This window comes from Drosophila elegans, unplaced genomic scaffold (genome assembly GCF_018152505.1).
Source record: "Drosophila elegans isolate 14027-0461.03 unplaced genomic scaffold, ASM1815250v1 contig_476, whole genome shotgun sequence".
NCBI lineage: Eukaryota > Metazoa > Arthropoda > Insecta > Diptera > Drosophilidae > Drosophila > Drosophila elegans.
This window is the reverse complement of record NW_024545863.1, coordinates 18,333,121-18,355,036: the sequence shown is the minus strand read 5'-3', so window position 1 is coordinate 18,355,036 and position 21,916 is coordinate 18,333,121. Positions and strand designations below refer to the sequence as shown.

The 21,916-nt window shown below is 40.3% G+C and overlaps 4 protein-coding genes across 6 annotated transcripts; 2 read left to right on the top strand and 2 right to left on the bottom strand.

The window, feature by feature from the left end:
- Positions 1 to 535: 535 nt before the first annotated feature.
- On the bottom strand, positions 536 to 9,798 carry LOC108135109 (synaptic functional regulator FMR1). Of its 3 annotated transcripts, none has more exons than XM_017255696.2 (12): positions 9,505 to 9,795; positions 8,695 to 8,785; positions 8,445 to 8,640; positions 6,986 to 7,035; positions 5,050 to 5,373; positions 4,806 to 4,971; positions 4,677 to 4,744; positions 4,236 to 4,545; positions 4,055 to 4,186; positions 3,203 to 3,713; positions 2,298 to 2,372; positions 536 to 2,224 (listed from the first exon to the last, which is right to left on the bottom strand). In XM_017255696.2, the coding sequence occupies exons 3-12, from the start codon at positions 8,493 to 8,495 to the stop codon at positions 1,809 to 1,811; spliced, it is 2,103 nt and encodes a 700-aa protein (XP_017111185.1). In that variant the 5' UTR covers positions 8,496 to 8,640; positions 8,695 to 8,785; positions 9,505 to 9,795; the 3' UTR covers positions 536 to 1,808. The 3 variants fall into 3 exon arrangements, with proteins under 3 accessions (XP_017111185.1, XP_017111186.1, XP_017111187.1); XM_017255697.2 differs by having other exon boundaries at positions 4,245 to 4,545; positions 9,505 to 9,792; XM_017255698.2 differs by lacking the exons at positions 536 to 2,224; positions 2,298 to 2,372 and adding an exon at positions 2,905 to 3,132 and having other exon boundaries at positions 9,505 to 9,798.
- Positions 9,799 to 12,006: 2,208 nt separating this feature from the next.
- On the top strand, positions 12,007 to 18,803 carry LOC108135137 (carbonic anhydrase 2). Its single transcript, XM_017255746.2, has 4 exons — positions 12,007 to 12,279; positions 16,956 to 17,027; positions 17,646 to 17,804; positions 17,876 to 18,803. Exons 1-4 carry the CDS (start codon positions 12,252 to 12,254, stop codon positions 18,526 to 18,528), a joined length of 912 nt encoding a protein of 303 aa, XP_017111235.1. The 5' UTR covers positions 12,007 to 12,251; the 3' UTR covers positions 18,529 to 18,803.
- An 818-nt stretch (positions 18,804 to 19,621) lies between these two features.
- Positions 19,622 to 20,827, bottom strand: LOC108135138 (gamma-soluble NSF attachment protein). The gene has a single exon (XM_017255747.2). The coding sequence runs from the start codon at positions 20,786 to 20,788 to the stop codon at positions 19,928 to 19,930; it is 861 nt and encodes a 286-aa protein (XP_017111236.1). The 5' UTR covers positions 20,789 to 20,827; the 3' UTR covers positions 19,622 to 19,927.
- Positions 20,828 to 21,253: 426 nt separating this feature from the next.
- On the top strand, positions 21,254 to 21,819 carry LOC108135139 (protein stunted). The gene is made up of 2 exons (XM_017255748.2): positions 21,254 to 21,424; positions 21,495 to 21,819. The coding sequence occupies exon 2, from the start codon at positions 21,539 to 21,541 to the stop codon at positions 21,725 to 21,727; it is 189 nt and encodes a 62-aa protein (XP_017111237.1). The 5' UTR covers positions 21,254 to 21,424; positions 21,495 to 21,538; the 3' UTR covers positions 21,728 to 21,819.
- The last annotated feature ends 97 nt before the right edge of the window (positions 21,820 to 21,916 follow it).

The following is a 21,916-nucleotide window of genomic DNA, read 5'->3' as shown; positions in this document are numbered from 1 at the left end:
TTACTTGCTATATTTCTATTCTTTATAAGTTCATCTTTATATAAATAATAAATTTAAATCGCACATTTTTCTCATTATATTTATATTATTACGTTTATGTTTTTATGCAGTTTTGTTTTTGCTGGATTTTTGTTTTTATTTAATTTGAATTACACAACATTATTTAAATTTATCTTTATCGGTACCATTATCGTTATCTCCTTCTTCAATGTATGTTAAAATGTGTTGTTTGCTTTTCTTACATATTATTGACACTGTTCTCCCAAATAAGATAGAAGAATTGCTCTGTTTTGCTTCTTGATGTTTGTTCTTAAATGGTTTGTGGTGGATTTACATCGTATTTATATTCCTTAGTTGATGTGATCGGCTTGCTTGAACTAATTGTAATTATTTTAGGGGCTTCTCTATAATGGTTTCATTCAAATGTTTCACGATTCTCGATGATTGTGTTTAATGCTCTCGACGCTGCACGTTACTTGCGTTAAATAATTTAAGAGTATTTAATAGAGGACTAAGTTAGTATACGCTTTGTAGGTTTGGCGAAGTAAATTATATATTTATAACAAAATCAAGTTCAATGCGTTTCCCTTTCATTGTTTGTATGAGCGAGCGTGTATGTGAGAGTTGACATTTGTGTTTTTTGATGGTGTATGCGGCTGAGTGTGGGGGTGGGGATGTGTTAATAATAGAAAATAAATACAACATTATACAAATAAGAGAGGATTTCCATGTTGTAACGAACAAAATAAACAATAAAACGCTGCAAAAGCCCAAGACGAACATGTCCATTGCCAACATTCACTTGCAAGTCGATTTGTTTGTCTTGGCTTTTGTCTGGAGCCGCGTTCGTTCACTTTGTTAAATTTTATAGGCAACTTCTAAGTGCGCCATGGCATTTACAATGGTAAACTAAACAATAATAATACAAAAATGATGGTAAAATCGAAAAACCTGCTTGGCGATTAAGTTGTTGCATGCACGAATTATACACAAAAAAAAAAAAAAACAAATGACAGACTCAATTAAAATTAATTTAACCAAAACAAAAAATGCAATTATATTGTTATCGTTTTATTATAATATGCATATAACTAGAAACTTTTCAAGTCGTCGACACAAAGGGCGCTTTAGAAGCGCCCGTTCTGCCAGATTTTCTTTAGATTTTCCTTTCGAAAAACTACGCTAATTGCCCGGATTAGAGTTAAAGTTTTAGTTTACATATTCATGGTTTCCCTTTCGATTCGTTCGTTTTGCTTGTTTATAATTGCCTTTGAATTTGTTTTATACATAAATATAATTCATTTTGATTGTTATTGAAGCTTTTTTTTAGTTTCAATTCAAATTATAAGCCTAGGCATGAATTTTCTTTTATTTCTGTGTTTTTTTTTTTCTTTTTGTGTATAATTCGAACTGTGTGTGTGTGAGTGTATCTGTGTGTGTTAGTATATGCTTTTACATTTGTTACATATTTCATGTATTTTAATTTTTCGTTTCCTTTTTTTTTTTTAGTTACTCATATAGTTTCTCAAACAATTTGTTAGTGACTGATGTTCTGGCTGATGTTGTTGTTGTTCTAGTGTCTGCTGTTGCTTGGATGTGTTGTTGTTGTTGTTTGTTGTGTTATGTGGCGGTTATATTCAATGACACCAACATGAATATTTAAACTGCCCCCGCTGCGCTCACAACATTGTTACTTCGTTGAACAATGTGCAATTTGTGTTCATGTTCATGTTGTTCTTCCCATCTGTTAGTTGCTGCTGCTGCCGCTGCCGCTGCTGCTGCTGCTGCTACCGCTTTGCCCAATTGCCTTAGGACGTGCCATTGACCAGGCCCTCTTTTTTGACATTCTCCATCAGCTGCTGCTGGCCGGCTGGCTGGTCCGTGTGGTTGTTGCTGCGATTCTTGTTGTTGCGTCGCGGTTTCGGCTGCTGTTGCTGCTGCTGCTGTGGCGCCTGGTGTTGCTGCTGTACCTGCGATGGTTGCTGCTGTTGCGGCTGCTGCTGTTGTTGTTGTTGTGTGCCCGCCTGCTGCTTGTCGCCGTTGCGTGAGGCATCCTTCGGCTTGCTCGCACCGCCAGCGGCGTTCGCGTTGCCGCTGTTCTGTTTGCTGGCATCTCCGGCATTCAGTGCCGCCTTGTTCACAGGCGCCGGCGGCTGCGGTTGTTGCTGTTGTAGCTGCTGCGCCGACTGGGGTTTGTTGTTGTTGTTGGCCACCGCTCCGTTTACTGCAAAATCGCCACGATACGTTTTCAGTTAAGTTGGTGGCATGTTGACCCACAGCAATTGCATTCTACTCACTGTTACTAGGCCCATTGTTGTTCTTCTGCCTTCTACGCCTCCTCGAGCTGCCCTCGTACGATGAGTTACTGTCCGCTGTGAAAAGGAGGATAATGAGCATAAAAGTCGCGGTTTAATAATACAAACGGCAATAGAAATATACCAATACGGATTAAGTTCCGCTACAGAAACTTTCGCCTGTCACAAAACCAATTAAAAACTATCAAGATTTGGAGTTAATAAAATATACAATTTTTACTTGGACTCAAAAATGTTGATATTGCTAGCATCTAGACCACAAAAAGTTTTGAAAATTTTAGAAAACAAAGTTTTCTAATGCTGATTTTAATAGGTAATATTTTAGTGTACCAACCAACCAATGATTTTACTAATAAATAAATGGAATAAGGAAATATTTGTTCAAACTAAAAACAATGTTACAGCTCTTTGGGTACTATACAAATTTGTATTTATTTTTTTTTGATCCAGACGATGATGTTCTAAGTTACACAAACCGGGACCTAAATTTTGCTTAAAAACACCCATTGGTCAACAACAATAGGCAGAATAGGTGCATTTCAAGCACATATTAACATAAAATAATAATTAAAAAATGTGTGTAGAATACTTCAATCTCTTAATAAGTTTATTATGATCAGTTACACAAAAAACTAATATGATGTCATTTGATTTATTTAAATTAGAAGCCTAAACATAGATGAAAATGGGGAACAGTCCTTATCTTAATATAGTACTCTTTAATAGCTAATAAACTTGCTGTACAGATTCTCGTTTTCTTGACCCCACACGATGTCCATTGAAGGGAGAGGGGATGGATCGAGTATTCACTTTGTATCTTGTTTGAGCGCGCGAAATAAATTGATTCAACTAATTGGTTAATTGGCAGCATGATTCACGCAACTCACCTCTTTCCACGCTGCTCACTTCACGGGTCTCCCGCACCTCCTCGGCGGTGTGGTTGTGGTGCTGATAGTCCCTGCCGTTCTGCTGCTCGTTGCGTGGCGGTCGGCGGTTGACGCCACCGCGCCTGTTGTTGCCGGGCCCACCGGCGCCACCGGCACCACCGCCACGGTAATTGCCACTGTTGTCGCCGCTGCCGCGATCGTTGTAGCCACGCTGCTGGTCGCGCTGATGATCCCCTCGCGAATTGTAATCGTCCTCGTCGCGGCGATTATTATGGTAACGCTGGTTCAGACCGTTACCGCCACCAGGACCGCCGCCGCCACGTCCGCGTCCGCGTCCACGCTGACCGCCGCCACCGCCGCGCATTGAGCGCACGGACTCGATGTCGCTGCTGTAGCCGCGCTCAGAACGCCGCGTCACGGGGAAGCTCTGTGTGGAGCCCATGGAGGATTCCTGGATGGCGCGAAGCTGCTGATCAATCTCCAGTTTCTCCTGGCGCAGCTGCTCCACTTCCTAAAGGGGTTAAAGCAAACGCAGGGATTAGTAAAGCCACATAGAGAAGCCGCTTTTGAAAGGTAAATGGCCCTTTATTCATAAAATTTAACTTTGAAAGAGTATTAAAATAGTAGAGTAGTAAAATAGATTTCTTGAAAAGTTAATATATCTTATTCTCCATTAAATGTAACATTATTTTGAAAAGAAAAAGTTGATGTAAAGATTTATAAATGATTAATTGACTAAGATCCAATAAGAAGACCATTAAATAAATTATGTTGGACCACAAAGGTAATAATACTAAGCAATTTAGTGAAAATGAAAACCAAAAGAACAGATAATCATAAGCTTTATCTCACCTTCAGATGCGACAGATGATACTCCAAGAGCACTTTGGCATTCGCAATGCTCTCCACGGTGCCAATGAACACAAAGGGTACGTGCGCCAGCTCGCGTGGGATGTTTTGATCCTGCTCGTCGTCGCCAGCGATCTGCCCGGAACAGATTAGGACTGGCCCGCGATTAGAGCACAATACTCACAGCACTCACCTTGATTCGAAACACGCCACTCTTGTCCACAATCTCCTGGATGATGCGTCCGTTCTTGCCGATCACCTTGCCCACCAGCTCCCTGGGCACCTGGAAGAACTCCTCGGCGTACTCGAGCATGGCGCGTGCCCGCTGCACCGACTCCTCGGTCTCGCCGCTGATCTTGAATGTGCAGGACTTCTCCTCCAGCTCGATGTTGGTGACGCCGACCAGCGTGCGTGCCGCTTGTATATTCGAGCCATGCGAACCGATGGCCAGGCCCATGAGATCGTCACGCACACGGAACTCCTCAACGTAGTTTCTGCAGAAAAACAATTGTAGATTACAAGATGATCACAAATTGAACAACATGATCTAGTGCAGGATTTACAAAGAATATTTGTAAACCTTTTTTTGTAAAACATTTCTCATTAATATCTGAATGCAACGTACCCACGGCTCATCAGTTTAGTCGTTTCAAGCTGACGAGCAGCTTCTTCAGTCCTTTTCAACAGCATAACCTGTAAAAACATTTTATATTTGAGATAATTTCCTTAAAGTAAGCATGTCTAAGTGGCATACCTTCTGTGAGAGATTACGAAAATGCATATCCTTGAGCATGCTGGCGCGCTTCTGAGTGTGCTCCCACTTGGAGATGACGATCAGGGCGTCCAGATCGCGACTGTAGTTGCAGACGCCGGCATCGATTGTGCGCTGAAACTCCTTGTGTATGCCATCCTTCTGGGCTCTAAATTGTGGCAAGTACGTGATTATTAGATTAATTATAGATTATTAGATAGTATTTTATATGCAGAAGGGCACTCACTCTTCGCGCAACTCCTCGGGAACGGGCAGCGTGAACTGATAGAAGGACTTGGCTGTAATTGGCGGATTCGAGTTTTTGGCGCGCAGACGGCCCAGTTCGCAGATTTCGGTGTAGGGCGTCTCAAAACCAATGTACGCGACCGCACAGATGTCCGCTTTGAGCATTTTGATGATGGCCACCCACCAGCCGCAGGTTTCGCGCTCGTTCGTGCGCGTGAACACCTCCACCTCCATGCCCTCCTCGAAGATTGGGGCGGCCACCTCCACGGTTTCCTCGGGCGGCAGGCGGACGTTCACAAATGGATATTTCATCACCTCGGGCACGCTGCAACAATGCGTGTGCGAAGAAAGCGAAGAAAGCAGATTCAATTAATTAAGGTGCACTTGTTATATTATGCATGGTATACTGTCCGCGGACAGGTGTTTGCAGTGGCTGCCGCTACCGCTGCAGCTGTTCCGCTGGCAGAGGGCCAAGGCACAGCAACAACAACAACAACAACAACAACCACAACAACAAGAACAACCATTGTGCGGGTGCCACGGCAGACCTAGGGCCAATCCTATTGCCAAACCCATCCCGAATCCCGCCACGAAACGCAGATCGGAAATGCCACACAGTCGGACAGGATAGTGGAGCAACTAAATTTAGATCCAGCTGCTCAGCTCAAGTGGATCTCGGTGTGCGAGAGATGGAAGACAACAAAACTAAATTAAAAACCGAAAAAACTTTCGTTCCAAAAATGTCACAAGAAATGCAGCAGACACACAAAACGAAAACCAAAACCTAAGAAGAGCTGGCATAAACGGCAGCAATTAAAAACGGATAAACGACAATTTAATACTCTTTCTTTTTTTATCGAGAGAACCTAATACTGTTCGAAAAAAATTATAAAGTTCTGTATAGTTTGTTTATATAACAAAGAAGATTTATGGTGCTTTATGTCTTTCAGTGTGACATTCTAACGTTTAAAAATAGACGATGACATTTTAACTTCAAGACACCAAAGTTCTGGGCAATAACAATAAATCAAAATTCCATAAAAAAAATTTGATGTCACAAGACTCTATATAAATAATTGAAAATGGAATTCACATAAAGGGTACATTCAAGATAATTACAGGTTAAAACTCAAACTACTTTATGATAATAAAAGTAATAATTTTGTAGGCATATTTATGAGGTACATTTAAAATATTTAATTAAAGCAAAGTAAAGTTGAGTCAGGTTATGCCAAGTGAACTAAATTTTAAAACAAAACCAGCATGTTTAATAATTAAGCCTACACTTATGGGAATTCTGGTTACAAGCTGTTTGGTCAGAGCTTCATAACCGAATGGGAAATGAATAAATAAATATAAATGGTTTCTTTCCGCGGTTAAAAATAGTCGCGCCTTTGACGCTGGCCGCCGTGTCAGCGCCGCTGCTTAGTGGCATTTGTCGCTCGCACTTGACAGCTTTTGGCAGAGATGGAAGCCATCCCCTACTCCTCCATTGGGAACCTCCCAAGTCAGTGGGGCGGACAGTCTTGGACTGCGTTGGTCAGTCCGTCAGTCAGCAGTTTTAGTTTTTTTCCTGTTTTTTTTTTTTGCCAACGAAGTACTATTTGTGCTGCTGCAGTGGCACTGGCGTTTAACAAATTGCGCCAAATTAGAGAGTCCGTCCGCAGATGGGGAAGTGGATGGCGGAGGGACGATTATAAATGATGCGTGCCCAGCATCTCTAATTTCTAATTTGGATGCCAAGAAGTCCCGTCGGTGGTTGTGGCCGCCGCCACCGCCCGCTCTGATTGTATTAATCGGTGCAAATTAGTTAGAAAATGCGTTCTAAAAGTTGTGGTGCGTTGTAGCCGATGTGTTTGGTTTGCGTTGATTTGGTTTGGTTGTTGTTTGGTTGTTGTTTGCCCTGTTCGCAGATTTGTTTGTTTGAATAAACTTACCCGTCCACATCCACAAAGATGCCATCATCGCCGACAGCTGTCACCTGGCCCTGTGGTTGTTGTCGCATTTGCAGTTTTTAGTTTTCAGTTGTGGCAGTTGTAGTTGTTTGTTGGCGGCAGGGCAGCAAGCGGATGAAATACAAGAGCATTGACAGGGCCAGCATTGGATAGGCATAGAAGTAGAAAGAGAGAGAGAAGGAAATGTGTTTAATGTGTGTGTGTAGGCTATTGCCTACTATATTCCCCATTTTCGCATATATAAATAATATTTCTATGATTGCCCCACCCCGAAACGGCCGACCAACAATGTGAACCCTACATCTCCGATAAGCGAGTAGAACCTTATCCGAAATGCAAACAGTCGAGTGCTGAATCATCATCATCAGGGAAGTCTCTCTATCGAGTGTGTTTATATGCACTGCACTTAGCTTGTTTACGAACAACGTAATCGAAGGCAAGCGCTATGCGTAGTATTCTTTACAAATTCATCAGTTTTCCAGCAGGTTTACAGAACGCAATAGGATAATAATAGAATGAAACTGAGTTCACTTTCTTAAAAAAAAAACATTAACAATGCGAATAGTAAGACAAATGCAAGTCTATGAAAATAAATTAATAAATAGGAAATAGTTTTGGAATCAAGGTAGGTGTCATTGCATGTTAATAACAGCCTATTTTTATCACACCTGAAAGGGGGTTAAGATTCAGAAATCTTTTGTATTGAAAAAGATAAAGTTCAACTCTCCATGTAATATTAAAACACACGATTCATTAATAAATAATTGTAATAATAAAAACTCGGAAGATAAAACGTTTTGTACTATATCAATCTACAATTATGCTGTATATTAAAATAATATTTACAAGTAATTACTCATAGTAATTAAAGTCATGATTTTTAAAAAAATGTGATTAAAAAATACGAAATACCTATTGTTTATAGATGGATAAATACTAAAGCGGAAAAGATGTGTTTTTAAAGTGTTACCAGACTTGGTTTATGAACCTAAAAGTGCGCTCAAAGTCCCGGTAAGGCTGTAATCTGATCAGGAAAATCACTAAACCGCGAATTACGATGGTTAAATCGCCTTATCTTTATAAATCGCAACGTTTAGAAAAAGGGGAAATCATCAAAACAACAAATATGAATGTCCGACGTCAGGCGGCAGTGCAGTAAGCAGCGCAGTCTGCGTCGACTTCGACGTCGGCACCCCCACAACGCAGTGTGCGTGAGTGCGTTGGTGTCTGCGTGTTGGTGTTGGTGTAGTGGCGGCAATGGTGGTGGCGATGATGTCGAGACTCCACTCAAAATGTTGCTGTTTATTTATAGAAATAAAGCTGAAATCCACGAAATTAGAAACTGAGGCAGCTGCTGCCCCAACTCCCTGTCACTTTTTTTACCCTCCTGTTATCTTGAAGAAAAACCTTTTCGTCTTCCGCTTAATTAGCACTAACTCACCTTGTAGTAGGCGCCATTGTCGAGCCGAACTTCCACGAGAAGATCTTCCATGTTGCTGGACGTGGTGCCTCCTGGTTTTTCCGCTTTGTTTTGGTGGTTCTTCGCCGTCCGTCCCTCCTGCTGATGCTGCTGCTGCCCAGCCTTCAACTCTCGACTTTTCCCCGTCGACTGCAGTTTGCCGTGTTATCTAGGGTTCCTGCGGGGATTTACAGATATTAAATGTTCTTAATTTCCATGAGACAATACCCACAATTCAGTGTGCAGGGGCAGAATCCTCGCGTTCCTGCTCTTAATTCCTTGTAATCAAATCAGTCTTTTGCTTTGCGGCTGCTAAATGTTGTCTAAAAAGCAATAACAGAAATGGAATGGATTTGTTTTCTGGATGAATTTTTTTTTTTTGGGGAGGGAAATATATTTTTGACGCACTGGCAATCAAAAAACAAAATTTTGAAGTTATTTTGGGGCCAGAAAATTCCTGGCAGCCAACTGCGGCGCTGGCAGCGACGTCGAAGCCGGCAGCGACTTTGCCGGCAGCGCAGCAGCGTAGTGCTTCCTCTTCTTCTTTGTCTCTTCTTTTGCGTGTGTGTGTGAGTGTCCGCCGCCGCACACACATACCACCTTAATCAAGCGTGTGCGCGCTCTCTCGCGCTCCCTCTCTCTCGCCGCCGAAATGTTTCGCTCTCGTTCGTTCACACCGATGAGCACGCTTTTCCAATAAGAATTTCACGCACACTACGAAACGGCACATGCCGAATTTACATATCGAATTTACACATAATTTCCACATTTACTTCCGTTTTAGCCGTTCTTTTTTCAGAGAAAATCCATCAGCGTTGCGTAGCTTGTATTTTATCGCTTTTCCTCTTTCAGCTGCTCCCTTTTGCTGCTGCGTCGCCGCCGCTGCAGGCAGAGAAGCAGCGTCGCTGCCGCTGTCGACGTCGTCGCCGCCGACGATGTGCAAAATTTTTTCGTTTTTCGTTTTTTTTCGGTTCTTGCTAAATTTTCCCAGCGCTTTTTGCGACTGTAATACACAATTTGCTGCAAAGATAACAAAACTTACGGCTGGCCGGCACTTTTGCACTTCGATTGCGCTCGGCGGATGCCTTTGAATGCGGCTTTAACCTTTGAAAATACAAAATATATCGCGTGCAGTGCTGCTTCAGTTTTTTTCGGCTGCGCTGCGTTCTCTTCGTTTTGCTTTTGCACAGTTTCGCAGCTCGGCAACGTTCTGCTGGAGTTGCCACCCGGATGCAATCGGCGCGCGTTGCTGGCCACTTTAGGTGGGTTTGGTCTTTTGGGCGATGTGACCCAATGCGTTGGACTTACAAAAATGGAAAACAAATTTCTTTATAAATCATTTGCTTAGAAATACGCACGAAATAATGTTTGACAGAAGAGGCAGCGGAGTGGCAACGTTGCCAGGTGACAGCCCGTTCGCCGTTGCCAGAGTGTTGAAACATGGCTGGGTCACAATGGACAGAGCTGCATTTAAGGCGCGCAGGCGGTTACTTTTTAAATATTTGAATGACTGATAAGTGAATTTAAACTATAAATTGAAATTGATGAAATTTTATGGCTGTTCCCGATTGACTGCTCATTTTGTTTGCTGGCTTCTAACCAATAATTGAATTGCTTGCCCATCAGCAGATTGAATCACATGCTTGGCGCTTTTCAATTGATTTGATTCGATTTTAATTTTATGAATCGCTGGCCACAACGATTGCCGTTAATGTAATTGTGCTTGTAATTGCAACGACTATTGGGGTCACCAGTGCGCGCAATTTGTCACATGCGGTGTTTTATTTGCTCTTTCTTTGACCCTTTGATTGCCCGCAATCGCGTGACGTTGCTAGCGCCTTTTGTCAACACGCTTGTTGAATTTGTTTTCTGCCATTCATGAAATGCTCCTGATGGTGAGTGGCCGATAAACTGGTAAAAGTGCAGTGCATTCTATTTATAAACCCATTTTCATCAATTTTCAAAAAATCGGATAGCGGAAATCTGGCAGAGGGTACAAAATGCAGACGAACTTCAGTATTTCTATTATTTATTACTCATATTTTTCACTTAGTGCTAAACACACTATATTTACTTACTCAAAGTACATACATATTCTTTAGTATTTTTAATTTAAGCCGCCACAAAATTACTTAAGTTAAGGTATTTGTATTAAATCAAAAATTACAACTCTATAAAAAGTGCTGTCATTTTGTTATTGTAGCAGTAAAAATGTGGCAATAAATTGCAAAAATTTCATGGCCAGTCCCCAAATGGGAACCATTAAATTAAATCCTTCGTTTCCCTGCACACACGCTTTTCCCATCTTCCAGCCAAAAAGGAGTAGGTAATGCCATTAAAAAGCCGTTAACTTCTCAGCTACAGGGTATCTAGATTCTCAATTCGATAGTAAAAATTTACTGCTTGTGTTGACGGTAATAACTGTCAAGCGGCAATTTGTTGCGGAAATGCATTCTGATTTTCTCTAGGCCAAAATCGCAGCCATCCCGCCCGTCTTTTTATATTTTACCACCCTTACTTGACCCATTTCCCACTCTCTCGGAAAATGAGAGCAGCTGCCGTTTGACATTGACTTTTGTTCCGCCTTTTGGCACATTAACTGCACTTTAATGACGTCGACATGGGCAACAAAAGGCCAAAAACATCCGCGACGACAGCCTCTGCTCGCCTTCTCGCTCGCACCACAGAATTTGTCCCGCTCAATTAGCATTTGTCTCTCCGATCCGAGAATTGCATGTGGGTGCAACAATTGGTCACTTCGGGGGCACTAAATTAATTTTAATTCTAATTTTAACCGAGCGTCAGGCCGTGGCTCGGATCAACTGAAATTTATTTGCCAAAAAGTGACAATCTCGATCTTGACAAATACGTCACTTCCTGCGACGTCCTCTCTACAACCTGCACTGAACAATTTCTAAATACATTTTAGAGAAAGAAGCTCACTTTAGGAATGAATAAAATTGTTTGCGATTTTGCGCAAAATGTGATATTGTATTAAACTTTCAAATAATAAATAAATACGAAAAAAAATGTTATTTAGAAAAGAACTAAGACATTGACATTTAGTAATATGATCTATCACATTTCTATCCCTGAAATTTCTCTCAGTGTGTGATTTCGCGAGTGTGGGTGTGAGAGTCGTGTGCCAGGGCTTGCTCTCCCGCTCTCGCTCAGCTGGCAATTACCGTTCGTTTAGCATTTCTCTGCCTGCTTATCAATTAATCAGCTTCTAAGCGCAGCTCGGCAATTGCAATTTTCACCTTCGGCTCGTAGGCGGTTTAATTTTGTTGTCTTTTTTTTTGGTTGGTCCTCCCTATCTGTCAATTTTCGGTTGACAATTTCTTTCGAGCGGGAAACCTGAAAGCAGAAAACCGAAAACCCACGAAAAGATAAATAAAGAGCACATAAACCTGACTATAACGTTCCCATAATTCAGTGTTGCTGGCTTCAATTGTGTGAGTGCAGTGCCGTTCGTTTGTGGGTGTGTTTTTGCGGCTGTGTGCGTGTGCACATTGCCCGATGCTCGTACCGCTTTTCAGTAATCATTCTGTGCCTGACCGCCGCGGGTTCCGTTCTTGGCCCGCCCGAGGTTCCGTTATAAAAGACGCGTGCTGCTCCAAAACCGATGGAGTTCGATTCGAGACCGCAAAGGTTCTGTGTCCTGCCTGGCAGCCTCTAAAAAATAAAATAGAAAATAAAGTTTACAGTGGCCTCTCCAAGTGATATAACCGAAACACAAGTGTTTTCAAATAATATTTTTGACGAAAGTAAAAAAATAAGAACCGTACAATGCATTTTATCACCCTCTTCATGATAGGTAAATTATTAAAATCAAATATTGCATATCACCTGTGACTCATTGAAAGCCAATCAAAGTTATTTAATTACTCGAGTGAGAGATTCCCACTCCAAAAACTGACTCAAATTGGAGAAGCCAATAATTGGATTCTTGTACTTATCGCAATTGTGCTTATCCAATATCCCCATATGTATACTGCCGATAGTACTGAGAAGGCACGTCTTGGTTGCGGATTCCACATTGTAATTGTTTGCTATTTATTTTGCAATTATTCGGATCGTTTTAGTGGATAAGATGGCATAGACAATGTAGTAATGATAATACGTATGGGATTGTAAATTACAATTCGGCCTTTTGCGCTTATGATTTACAATGGACAGGTTCTCAGACCCGGGGATGTGATGACTGCCATCGGAAGTGTACGGATAGGCTTGAGTACTTATCCAGATAAATGCAGATCTGGGTTTTGAATTTAAATTCGGGGCACGAGCGGTGAAATTTGTCAATTGGCTTCATCCTGTGAAAGATTCGCTAATAGATAATCATAAAAAATCTTGTTATTGTTCTTTATTTAAGACCATAAAATTTGCAATTAAGAAACCTCAGGATGAGTAGCTTTAGCGGGATGTTTTTCTTCTTGAAACTAGGGGATTTTCGCCATGGCTAATTAAGAAACCCCAACACATTTTTTTGGGGCATATCTAAAATCTAAGCTCACGCCGTCACATCAGTACTTCAAAAGCACTTCAAAGAACTTTGGTCATGGATCACGCGCCCGAACAGATATCTGAAGAAGAGACAACCTATCGCCGCCTTGTTTGACTTTGTGGGGCATTTGGAAAATACCCACTTAATTCGCCTAATACAGATACAGATACAGACGACTCATCATTGCGGGCAGACTGAGTGATAAGGTCAGCAGAAGCTAAGTATTTGGTCATTTTGGGCAGCCGACTTATGGGTGGGAAAACTGCTGACCTAATCGGGATAATCGAAAGTAATTTATGAGCCCGAGATGGTGCTTAAGAAAAATCACCGATAAGATGCCAACTGATAAGGGAGTTTCCAAAAAGGGTACGGGGGAAATGCATATTAAACGATTAATTGGCAATTAACTCGACTGGGTTTATGGATCCCTGCGAGATTCGATTAAGCTTAATCGACCCAATAAACGTCAATCGCAAGGCGTTATTTCTTATCGGGTTTGCTTACTTGTCAGTTAGCTACTCCCCGATTAGCTGCGATTTGTGGCTGAGAAATATGGCTAAAATAAAAACAGGTGATTAAAATTGTATACAAGTTATAGTAAGACTAATCCGCTAAAAAAAACTTTTGTGTGTTTAAGCTTCGGGAGGTTTAACCAAATTTCGAGTGGGGAAAATGTTTTAACCGCAATCAGACAAGGTATTTTAGCAAATGTGAATTATTTATGTCCAAGATAAGACACCAGCCAATATACAGATAGTGTTTTTGTTAAAGGCTTTGCTCTTAGAAATCAATTATCAACATCCGATTAGACTGTCGTAATAAATAATTTTGGATTTAATGTTGACTTTTTGTTAACAATGTAGCACTTAACACTTTTTCTTCAAAGAATAGGAAACTAAATTTTCTACACTCCAGCTGTGGCTAAACTTGTTAATTAATTCACCAAATTTATATTGAATTCCCTAATGACGCAGCATTCAGAAAACAGTTGTTGGTGGGTTTTTTATTCAAGCAACTCAAAATAAAAAAAAAACTTAACGTGAGTCAAATTTAACTTAATGCAGATTATTTTATTTACTAGAAATTGAATATGTTCGGGTTTTTGAATCATTATTTTTGCGCTAGCAATTTCCTGTTCATTTATGTAAAAGGAAATTTACTTAAAGACCATGACACATGCCAATTTTTTTTGGTTCCATATTTTATTCCTAATGGTTTTTGTGTTTTCAATTTTTATAATGTTTTAGTGTAGTTGATAGTTTGTTTAACACGTATTAAACTAGCTCGCTGATTCTGATAGAGCGGAGTTCCAAATGATTGATCTTTATCAGATATAGCTGTTATAGGCATCATTGGATAAAACACACCCTCTTTGTAAAGCATGCATTCATCGCCAAAGCACTTGATGCACTAGAGCGTTGACTGCGCTACATCTATTTGTATTTGTTTTGGTCTGCCTTTGTCGAGCGAAAGTGAAATTGCAATCCACGGTTCACTTTACTGATAGCCAATACTTCCTATTTATATATAGAGTCATCTGCCGCGAGTTGACTTCTGTTTACAAAGACCTTCTGCTATCTATTTGCCCGCTTTGCCACTATCTTCTCGGCTTGTTTTCCACTCGTTTATCAACATCCATTCGGGCTCTTCCGGCATTGCACTGCGAATCCAAAGTCTATTTAGTCGATTGGCTTATGATGGAAAGTTTTTTAGCCTACTTCTCCAATCGATTTTCAATGCAACTAGACTTTAAAGCACTCTCATCAAAGGTTTATGGTAACCATATCCCAGACAAACGTCACAATGTTAAGGCATTTCATAATAAACCAAAGGCTGGGTATTTATCTGACTATGCCAACTGAGAAAATTATGTTCCCGTTCAGCAGATTAGATTAACTATGGAGCGGGCTCGCACCACCAAACGTTTTTCACATATAGAAATCAAATTTATTTTATATTTCTTTAAAATAATAAACTTTATCTTGGTCTTTTTAAACGGAAGTTTGTTCAATAGTAAAATACTCATTGTCTTTTTGTTTATTTTATAGTCCTTTCACCCTTTTAAATTAGCCTTTATCTTGAAATATTATTTATTGCATATTTATTAAGACAACTGATTACTTCAATTAATTTTAATGGTTTCATTCACATGACCAGCGGTGTATTTATTGGACTTTGTAGCTTATCATAGGCTTTACACGCCCCCCATATTAAGACAATGGGGCATTAAATCGCGTGCACTCCCGAAATCGTTTATCGGTGGGAGATATCTTTGATTATGGCGCTCAGTAAAATGTAAATAAAGTTCGGTCTGGAAAATCACTGAGTGCCCTATATATTTGGGGGATCTCGATACCGCAGTGATTTGACAAAAAAAAAAAAAAACGAAGAAACCCAAACGACAGACGGGGTCTTTATCGCAGCTGCTTAGCCAGCGAAATCGTTTCGATTCTTTTCTGCTGACTCGGCCGAAATGATTTTAATAAACAGCAGTTGAGACAAGTCGCTTCAATGCCAGAACATTTTGATTCTCAAGAGCAGGAGAATATTGAAATATTTTCACTTGACGACTTCATGGGTTGAGTGCATTTTCCACTTTCAATTGCAGCTGTTTATTTTGTGCGATTTTTCACATGATTATCCCACATCTCCCATTGGCATTGCCCGTTTGCAATTACAGTTTTGTTAACTTTTACACCCCGGGGGCGGTAAATTACAGAACATTTCCCATTATCAGCTATCAAAGCTTTAGACACTCAAATTTAATTGACCAAGCTTTGCATGTGCAAATTTAATTGCCCTTTAAATAGTTGCCCGACATTCGTTGCATGTCCGGTGAAAACGTTTTCAAAATTGCAAGGGTTCGAGATCAAATTATTCCTTTTCAATTGGCATCTGACGGATATTTCATTGGCCATTCAGATGTAATGCACAAGCCACTCACGTTTAAACCATTAAGTCTTGTGATCGTTTATCGTTAATCGTTTCCTAATCAAAAGGAATATTTTTATGACTCTTGATACGGCACTAATTCAATACAATTTCACTATTAATTCAAATAGAATCCCCGGATAAGTACTCTCTGCTTGCCTGGTAAATTATAAGAAACCATTAAAAAATGAAAAATTATTATTAATCTTTCCCTCCGAATCAGTGCGTCACAGAGCAACCCAAGACTATATTATGGAAACCTCAGCTGATGTGCACGTTGCCCGCCAAAAAGTATATTATATCGATCATATATTTATACTTGGGTATATTTAGTACTCTACTTTCACAGCTGCGCTCGTCATTTGTCTTTTTGCAAACCAACTTGCAAAAATGCCAAGAGGCAAGCATAAATACTCGAAAGATTAAAGACAGAACATAAATTATCACACTTGTTTGCGGACTTTTTTATTAACCCATTAATGTTGAATATGGCTTAATAAACACGATCATTTGATCACAGAACACCCCAGTGACGAGTTATGTTGATGGGTCAGTGGTTTTTAAATACCAAAATTGATCGTAAAAACTAAAAAGCCGCACGCATTAAATTTAGTTGATATTTTGATGTGCAGATGTCAAAATGCTTTTAACACAGCTGGATGATGAGGAGAAAGCCACAATATGTGGACAATTTGCAGGTTAATGAAACATTTATGTATGCCTGCAAATACGCTGGTACTTATATACAAATATATGTGCTTGAAGTCATAAATTTCATAGGTATTTTTAGCCGAGCCAAGCCAAGTGCAAGGTGCCGTGATTTTGGTTGAGGCTGCCAAACATGTGTAGATTGACCCTCTGTCAGTATTTATCCCATTGCTTTTATGGCCCATCGTCAAGTGCAGTTTTTAATGGTCTTGTTTTTGGGTGGCCGTGGCCCTCATGCATTCTGTGCGCAGTCGGTCAAGTTGAAGTTTATTTAAATCGTTACCCATTTTGCGGTCCCACACGGCGTATACTTAATACTTATCTGTCACCCGTTCTTTCGTTTTCAGTCTGCTGCTCAGTGGCCCTCAGCCGGGCCAACGAATGGGGCTATCCGGACTTGGATAGCAATCAGGATGAGCGTAAGTAAAGCCAATCGAGTTTATTTGCTAAAATTAGTTAATCAACGCCACGGCGAGTGGGTCACTCTGCTCTGGCTGGCTCTGGTTCTGGCTCATTGTCAAGTGTTTTGCATACCGAGCTATCCAAATGTGCTCGGATACATCTACATATCTGTGCACACTGTACATGCTCCGGACTTGAGCTTAGTTAAATTGGGCCAAATTGTTGTGTATGCAAATTGAACATGAATAATGATAAATTTGGACTGCTACTTGGGCAATTCTGCGAAAATTTAACTTCTGCCTCGAGTTATTTATTGACAAAACAGCGTTCAATTATTTAAAGTTTGATTTATGAGCATTTAATTTTAAATACAATTTTTGCTTGTGCAAAAAATAATGAAAATCAATTAAACAAATAGTAGACTAGACTTTAATATTACACTATTTATTGAGAAAACAAGCGTTCAATTATACTAAGTTTGATTTATGAGATTTTAATTAAAAATTCTTTAATCGACTTGTGCAGAATTTTAAAATAATGAAAATCAATTAAACAAAAATCGACTTGAAAAAGAATAGTTTTGAGATAAAAATTTAGTATTTGACTTTGATGGATGATCTTTTCATTTCCCACAGCCTTTCCAAAATGGGGCGGTCTTTGCGATAATGGCAGGAAGCAAAGCCCCATCAATCTGCATGTCAAAGGGGCTCTGAAGGGGGAGTTTGGTCCTCTGAAGTTCGAGAACTACGATGAGCATCAGAAAAATCTACGAATGGTCAACAATGGGCATTCAAGTGAGTTTTTTCGATTGGAAATAATCCATAAATGTGAAACAATCCAATAAGTAATTACATTTGTGGTACAGTTCAACTATCTGGCTTCGATCACGAATTGACATTGAGTGGAGGTGCCCTGCTGCATGACTACGTGGTGGAGCAGATCCATATGCATTGGTGGTCGGAGCACACGATCAACGACATCCGCTATCCTCTGGAGGTGCACATTGTGCATAGGAACACCATTTACCCCAACATGACAATGGCGGCCAACTTTAAGGATGGCATTGTGGTCATTGGAGTGCTGTACCATGTGTCCAACACACCCAACGAGGCCATCGGCAGCATCATCAAGAGCTTGGACGCTGTGAAAAGCTATGGGAGCATGAACAAGCCTGCCCTGGTGGCAGACTCCCTGGCGGTGGACGACCTGGTGCCCAGTGTGGCGAACTACTTCACCTACGCTGGCTCCCTGACCACGCCCACCTGTGCCGAGGCCGTCACCTGGATTGTGCTCACCAATACCTTCCCGGTGACCCTGGATCAGGTCAACGAGTTCAAGGAGATCGAGTACGAGGAGGGCAAGCGGCTGCACAACAACTACCGGGAGCTGCAGAGCGAGAACAATCGAGCGGTAGTCCTGGTCGAGCAGCCCGAGGATCGTTCGGGGGCGGCAGGAGTCACTGCATCCGTGTCCCTGGTCATGATGCTCATCCTGGCGGGCCAGAAGTTCCTGCTATAGATGCAGATGTAAAGTCGATATGGACACACACACCCCGAAGAGAGAGCAGCCAATGACATACTTGTACCAAAGAATCGTTATAAACAACGAAATTTGTTTACCAATTATATTATTAACAATCCAACAATCGGCGACACAGGAGAGCAACGTCAGATCAGACAATTTATACTCATTAATTGTAATGCAGGACAGAACAAGATTTCAGCTAGTCAGTTTGTGTAAAGTTCGTTAAGTGCAAAGTTCACAGATAATAAATGAAACATTTTACAAGCATATTCGTTGGCTTTCTGGGTAAACGGGGCACATGCGCAACTTAAAAGTGATCGCCTAATTTCGTTTAAAGTTCACACTGACCAATATCGGTTTATGGCGAGATCCAAAATTAGATGGTGAACCATTCTTCTGCATATTTTAGCACAATACCCCAGCTGGAATAAACACTTTTATGGCCCTTGGTCAGTGTGATTCCTTGGAGGGGTCATAAAGCGGAATAAAGTATTTATAGCCAAATAGTATTCAGAAATCACTGATAACTGCCAGCGTCAACTGACCAATTGGACGGCCTGATAAAGCTAATTGATATTGGATGGACTCTAAATTAATCAACTACAATAACAGCGGACCATGCAATTTGATTTCGCTTATTGCTGGACACACTTAATCATCGTTCTTCGTTGCCAAATGGCACTCACTGCGATTGAAGCGTGTGTCCGGCGGTTTATTGATGACACAGCTAATTTTACCCACAAGCTCAACTATATCTTATCTGTGGCAGATACCTGCAAAAGTAGTCCCCAAATAACAGTCTTCAATAATAATAAAAGGCAAAAAAGTCGATTGTTAACTTAAAATACAATTAAAGCCTAACCGTTAAGCTAGTAGCTGTATAGCCGACGATTTTTTGATAACCAGTTTAGGGACATTAACTTACCCGTATGGCTTATACAAATGGCAAACCACTTTTGATTTTAAACCAATTTTTAAAGAGTTTTTTCAATAAATTTTCAGATTTATTTGTAAATAGGCGAAAAGGCATTTGTTTAAATTTTATAAATGCCTGATAAAGCAAAAACATTGCATACTTTTAAGAGATTACAATATAAAATTTAACTTTTGTATCAAATTTATTAGTCTAGTTTAAGGCTTATTGATATGTAAATTTTTTTTTAGAAAATTTATAAGTATTCAGAGTTGTTTTTAAAATCCTATTAAAGATGTAAGAAACTTGTTAGAAAAATTCTTCTAAGGCACAGAATGAATAATGTTAATGCATTTTTTAAACAACACTTTATATTTTTGTATATATTTAACAGTGTACATTTATAAAGCTTTTTTGTATTTGAGGAACAATAAACACTATTGACTACTAAGCTACTAGACCATAACAAACTAATAAAGCTCAATTTCCAGCATTGTCGCTGGCTTCCTTCTCCAGTTGAGAACCATTTTGAATACCTTGTGATATGGAAATGTTCTTCGATAAAAGGGCGTATTCCACATCCATATGTCTGATAAATGGGGATGCCAGCATCATGGCAGCTAGTTCGTGGTCCTTATCATCAACAGCTTTTAATAGTTTTTCCAATGTTGTCACTTCTTGTTTCTCACAACGATTTCCCCATTTTTTGAATGTCTTTTTGGCATCTACGAAATCATCGTATGCTAATTGCACCAGCACCAAGGCCACGACTAACCGACCAACTTGTCCGTACGATTTTGTCTGTAAATTAAGGCCTATTTCCTTTTTGAGAGCTTTGCTGGCTTCCTCGAATCTCTTAAGTTTCACCAATATTCTCGAGACTTTCGATGCGAATTCAGACGCTTGATGGGTGGAGTCCCCATTCAAAACGACGGCCAGAGCCCGCTTGTAGAACTGCAATGCCAATTCGGGATGTTTGGATTCCGTCATTTTGGCGGCTTTGTCCAGTGCTGCGGCAGCTGCTTCCGGTGAACCGTGTTGCTGGTAGAGACTGCAAGCCTTATTGGCATACACCTCCACTTCCGATAGAGTACCTGTTTCTTTGGCTAGCAAAATAATCTGCTCGTACGATTTGGCAGCGTGGAACCACGACTTATTGTTCTCGTAACAGTCGATGGCCTTCAAAAAACAATCCTTGCTCTCATCCGATCTTTTGGCAATTCGATATGCAGTTGCAGCCTTGTAATATATACCAGCTTTGGCATACTCGTCCGGGGCACTATCGACCTGCCCCATTAAAGCCTCAGCTTCGGCTATTTTTTTGGCATCAAGAGCCCCCATATTCTTTAACTTTCTGACTTGCCTAGTAGGAAAAATCAATTGCTTACATTCAAATTAGTGTGCCCGAATGCGCAAGTGCAGATAAAACGCAAGTGGCCGCTCCTTATGCGGATATGACACCGCGTTATTGCTGTTAGAGTAAAGCAAATTTATAAGACTATCGACAAAAATTACCTTGTTGCGGTAAATCTCTGTTTAAAAATAAAAAAAAAATGTTTTTCGACCCCAAAAAAGGCCTGCAAACATTTTAAAGTCAGCCGATTGAAGTTTTGTATGTTTTATTAAACTATTTTAAGGATCTGCAACAGATTTAATCTATCCGGCTCCGCTTTTTATTTATTTTTTGCGCTTGCGTATAAATACCAGAACAAATAAAAGAAATGTGTAATTTTTACAAAAATCGAACACGATTTATATTTGTTACTCCTTGTTTTGCGTCCCTGGGCTTAAAAGATATCGATAGAAACGTGCTTTGTCATTCTACAATCGTGCTTCAAGAGAATGTGCGCTGAAAATATTGGAGAAAATTTATAAAAACGTGACATCAGCGTTTTAGTAAACCAAACTCTTAGCCTGCGAACCTCCTCGTTCCCACATCGCTTAATCGCAGATTTTTGGAATTCGATCCCAAAGAAAGTAAATCGCTTAAACTACAATCCGTAAGACTTGCGGTTTATACAATTAATGCTATTAAACTTTTTCACAGTTGAAATCAAAGACTTCTGGAGTATTGATAATAATCTGAGAGCCATGAAAATCTGGAGAGATGCAGGACTTACTTACATCCATTATTCCAACATTGCTGCCCGAGTGGTACGCGAATCCCTCCGAGCGGAACTACGTGCAGATGCTGCTAAGAGAGACATAAGCCATGTGACGTTCACTCCTTGGGTCAACGGAAAGCCAAAGCCCCGTAAGAAGGAAGGATCCAAGTCTTAGATGCTCTTGTGGTCCATCAAACATCTGTATATGCTGTCATGGTTCTATAAAACCAAAACTGCAAATATTCCAATAAATTGTGGAAGATCTTACATCGGTTGTTTTGTCTTCTGTAGGATGTTGGTTTCAAAACAACACTTTATGCCTTTTATCATTTGTAGAAAAAGGATCGCAGACCATTAAACGACT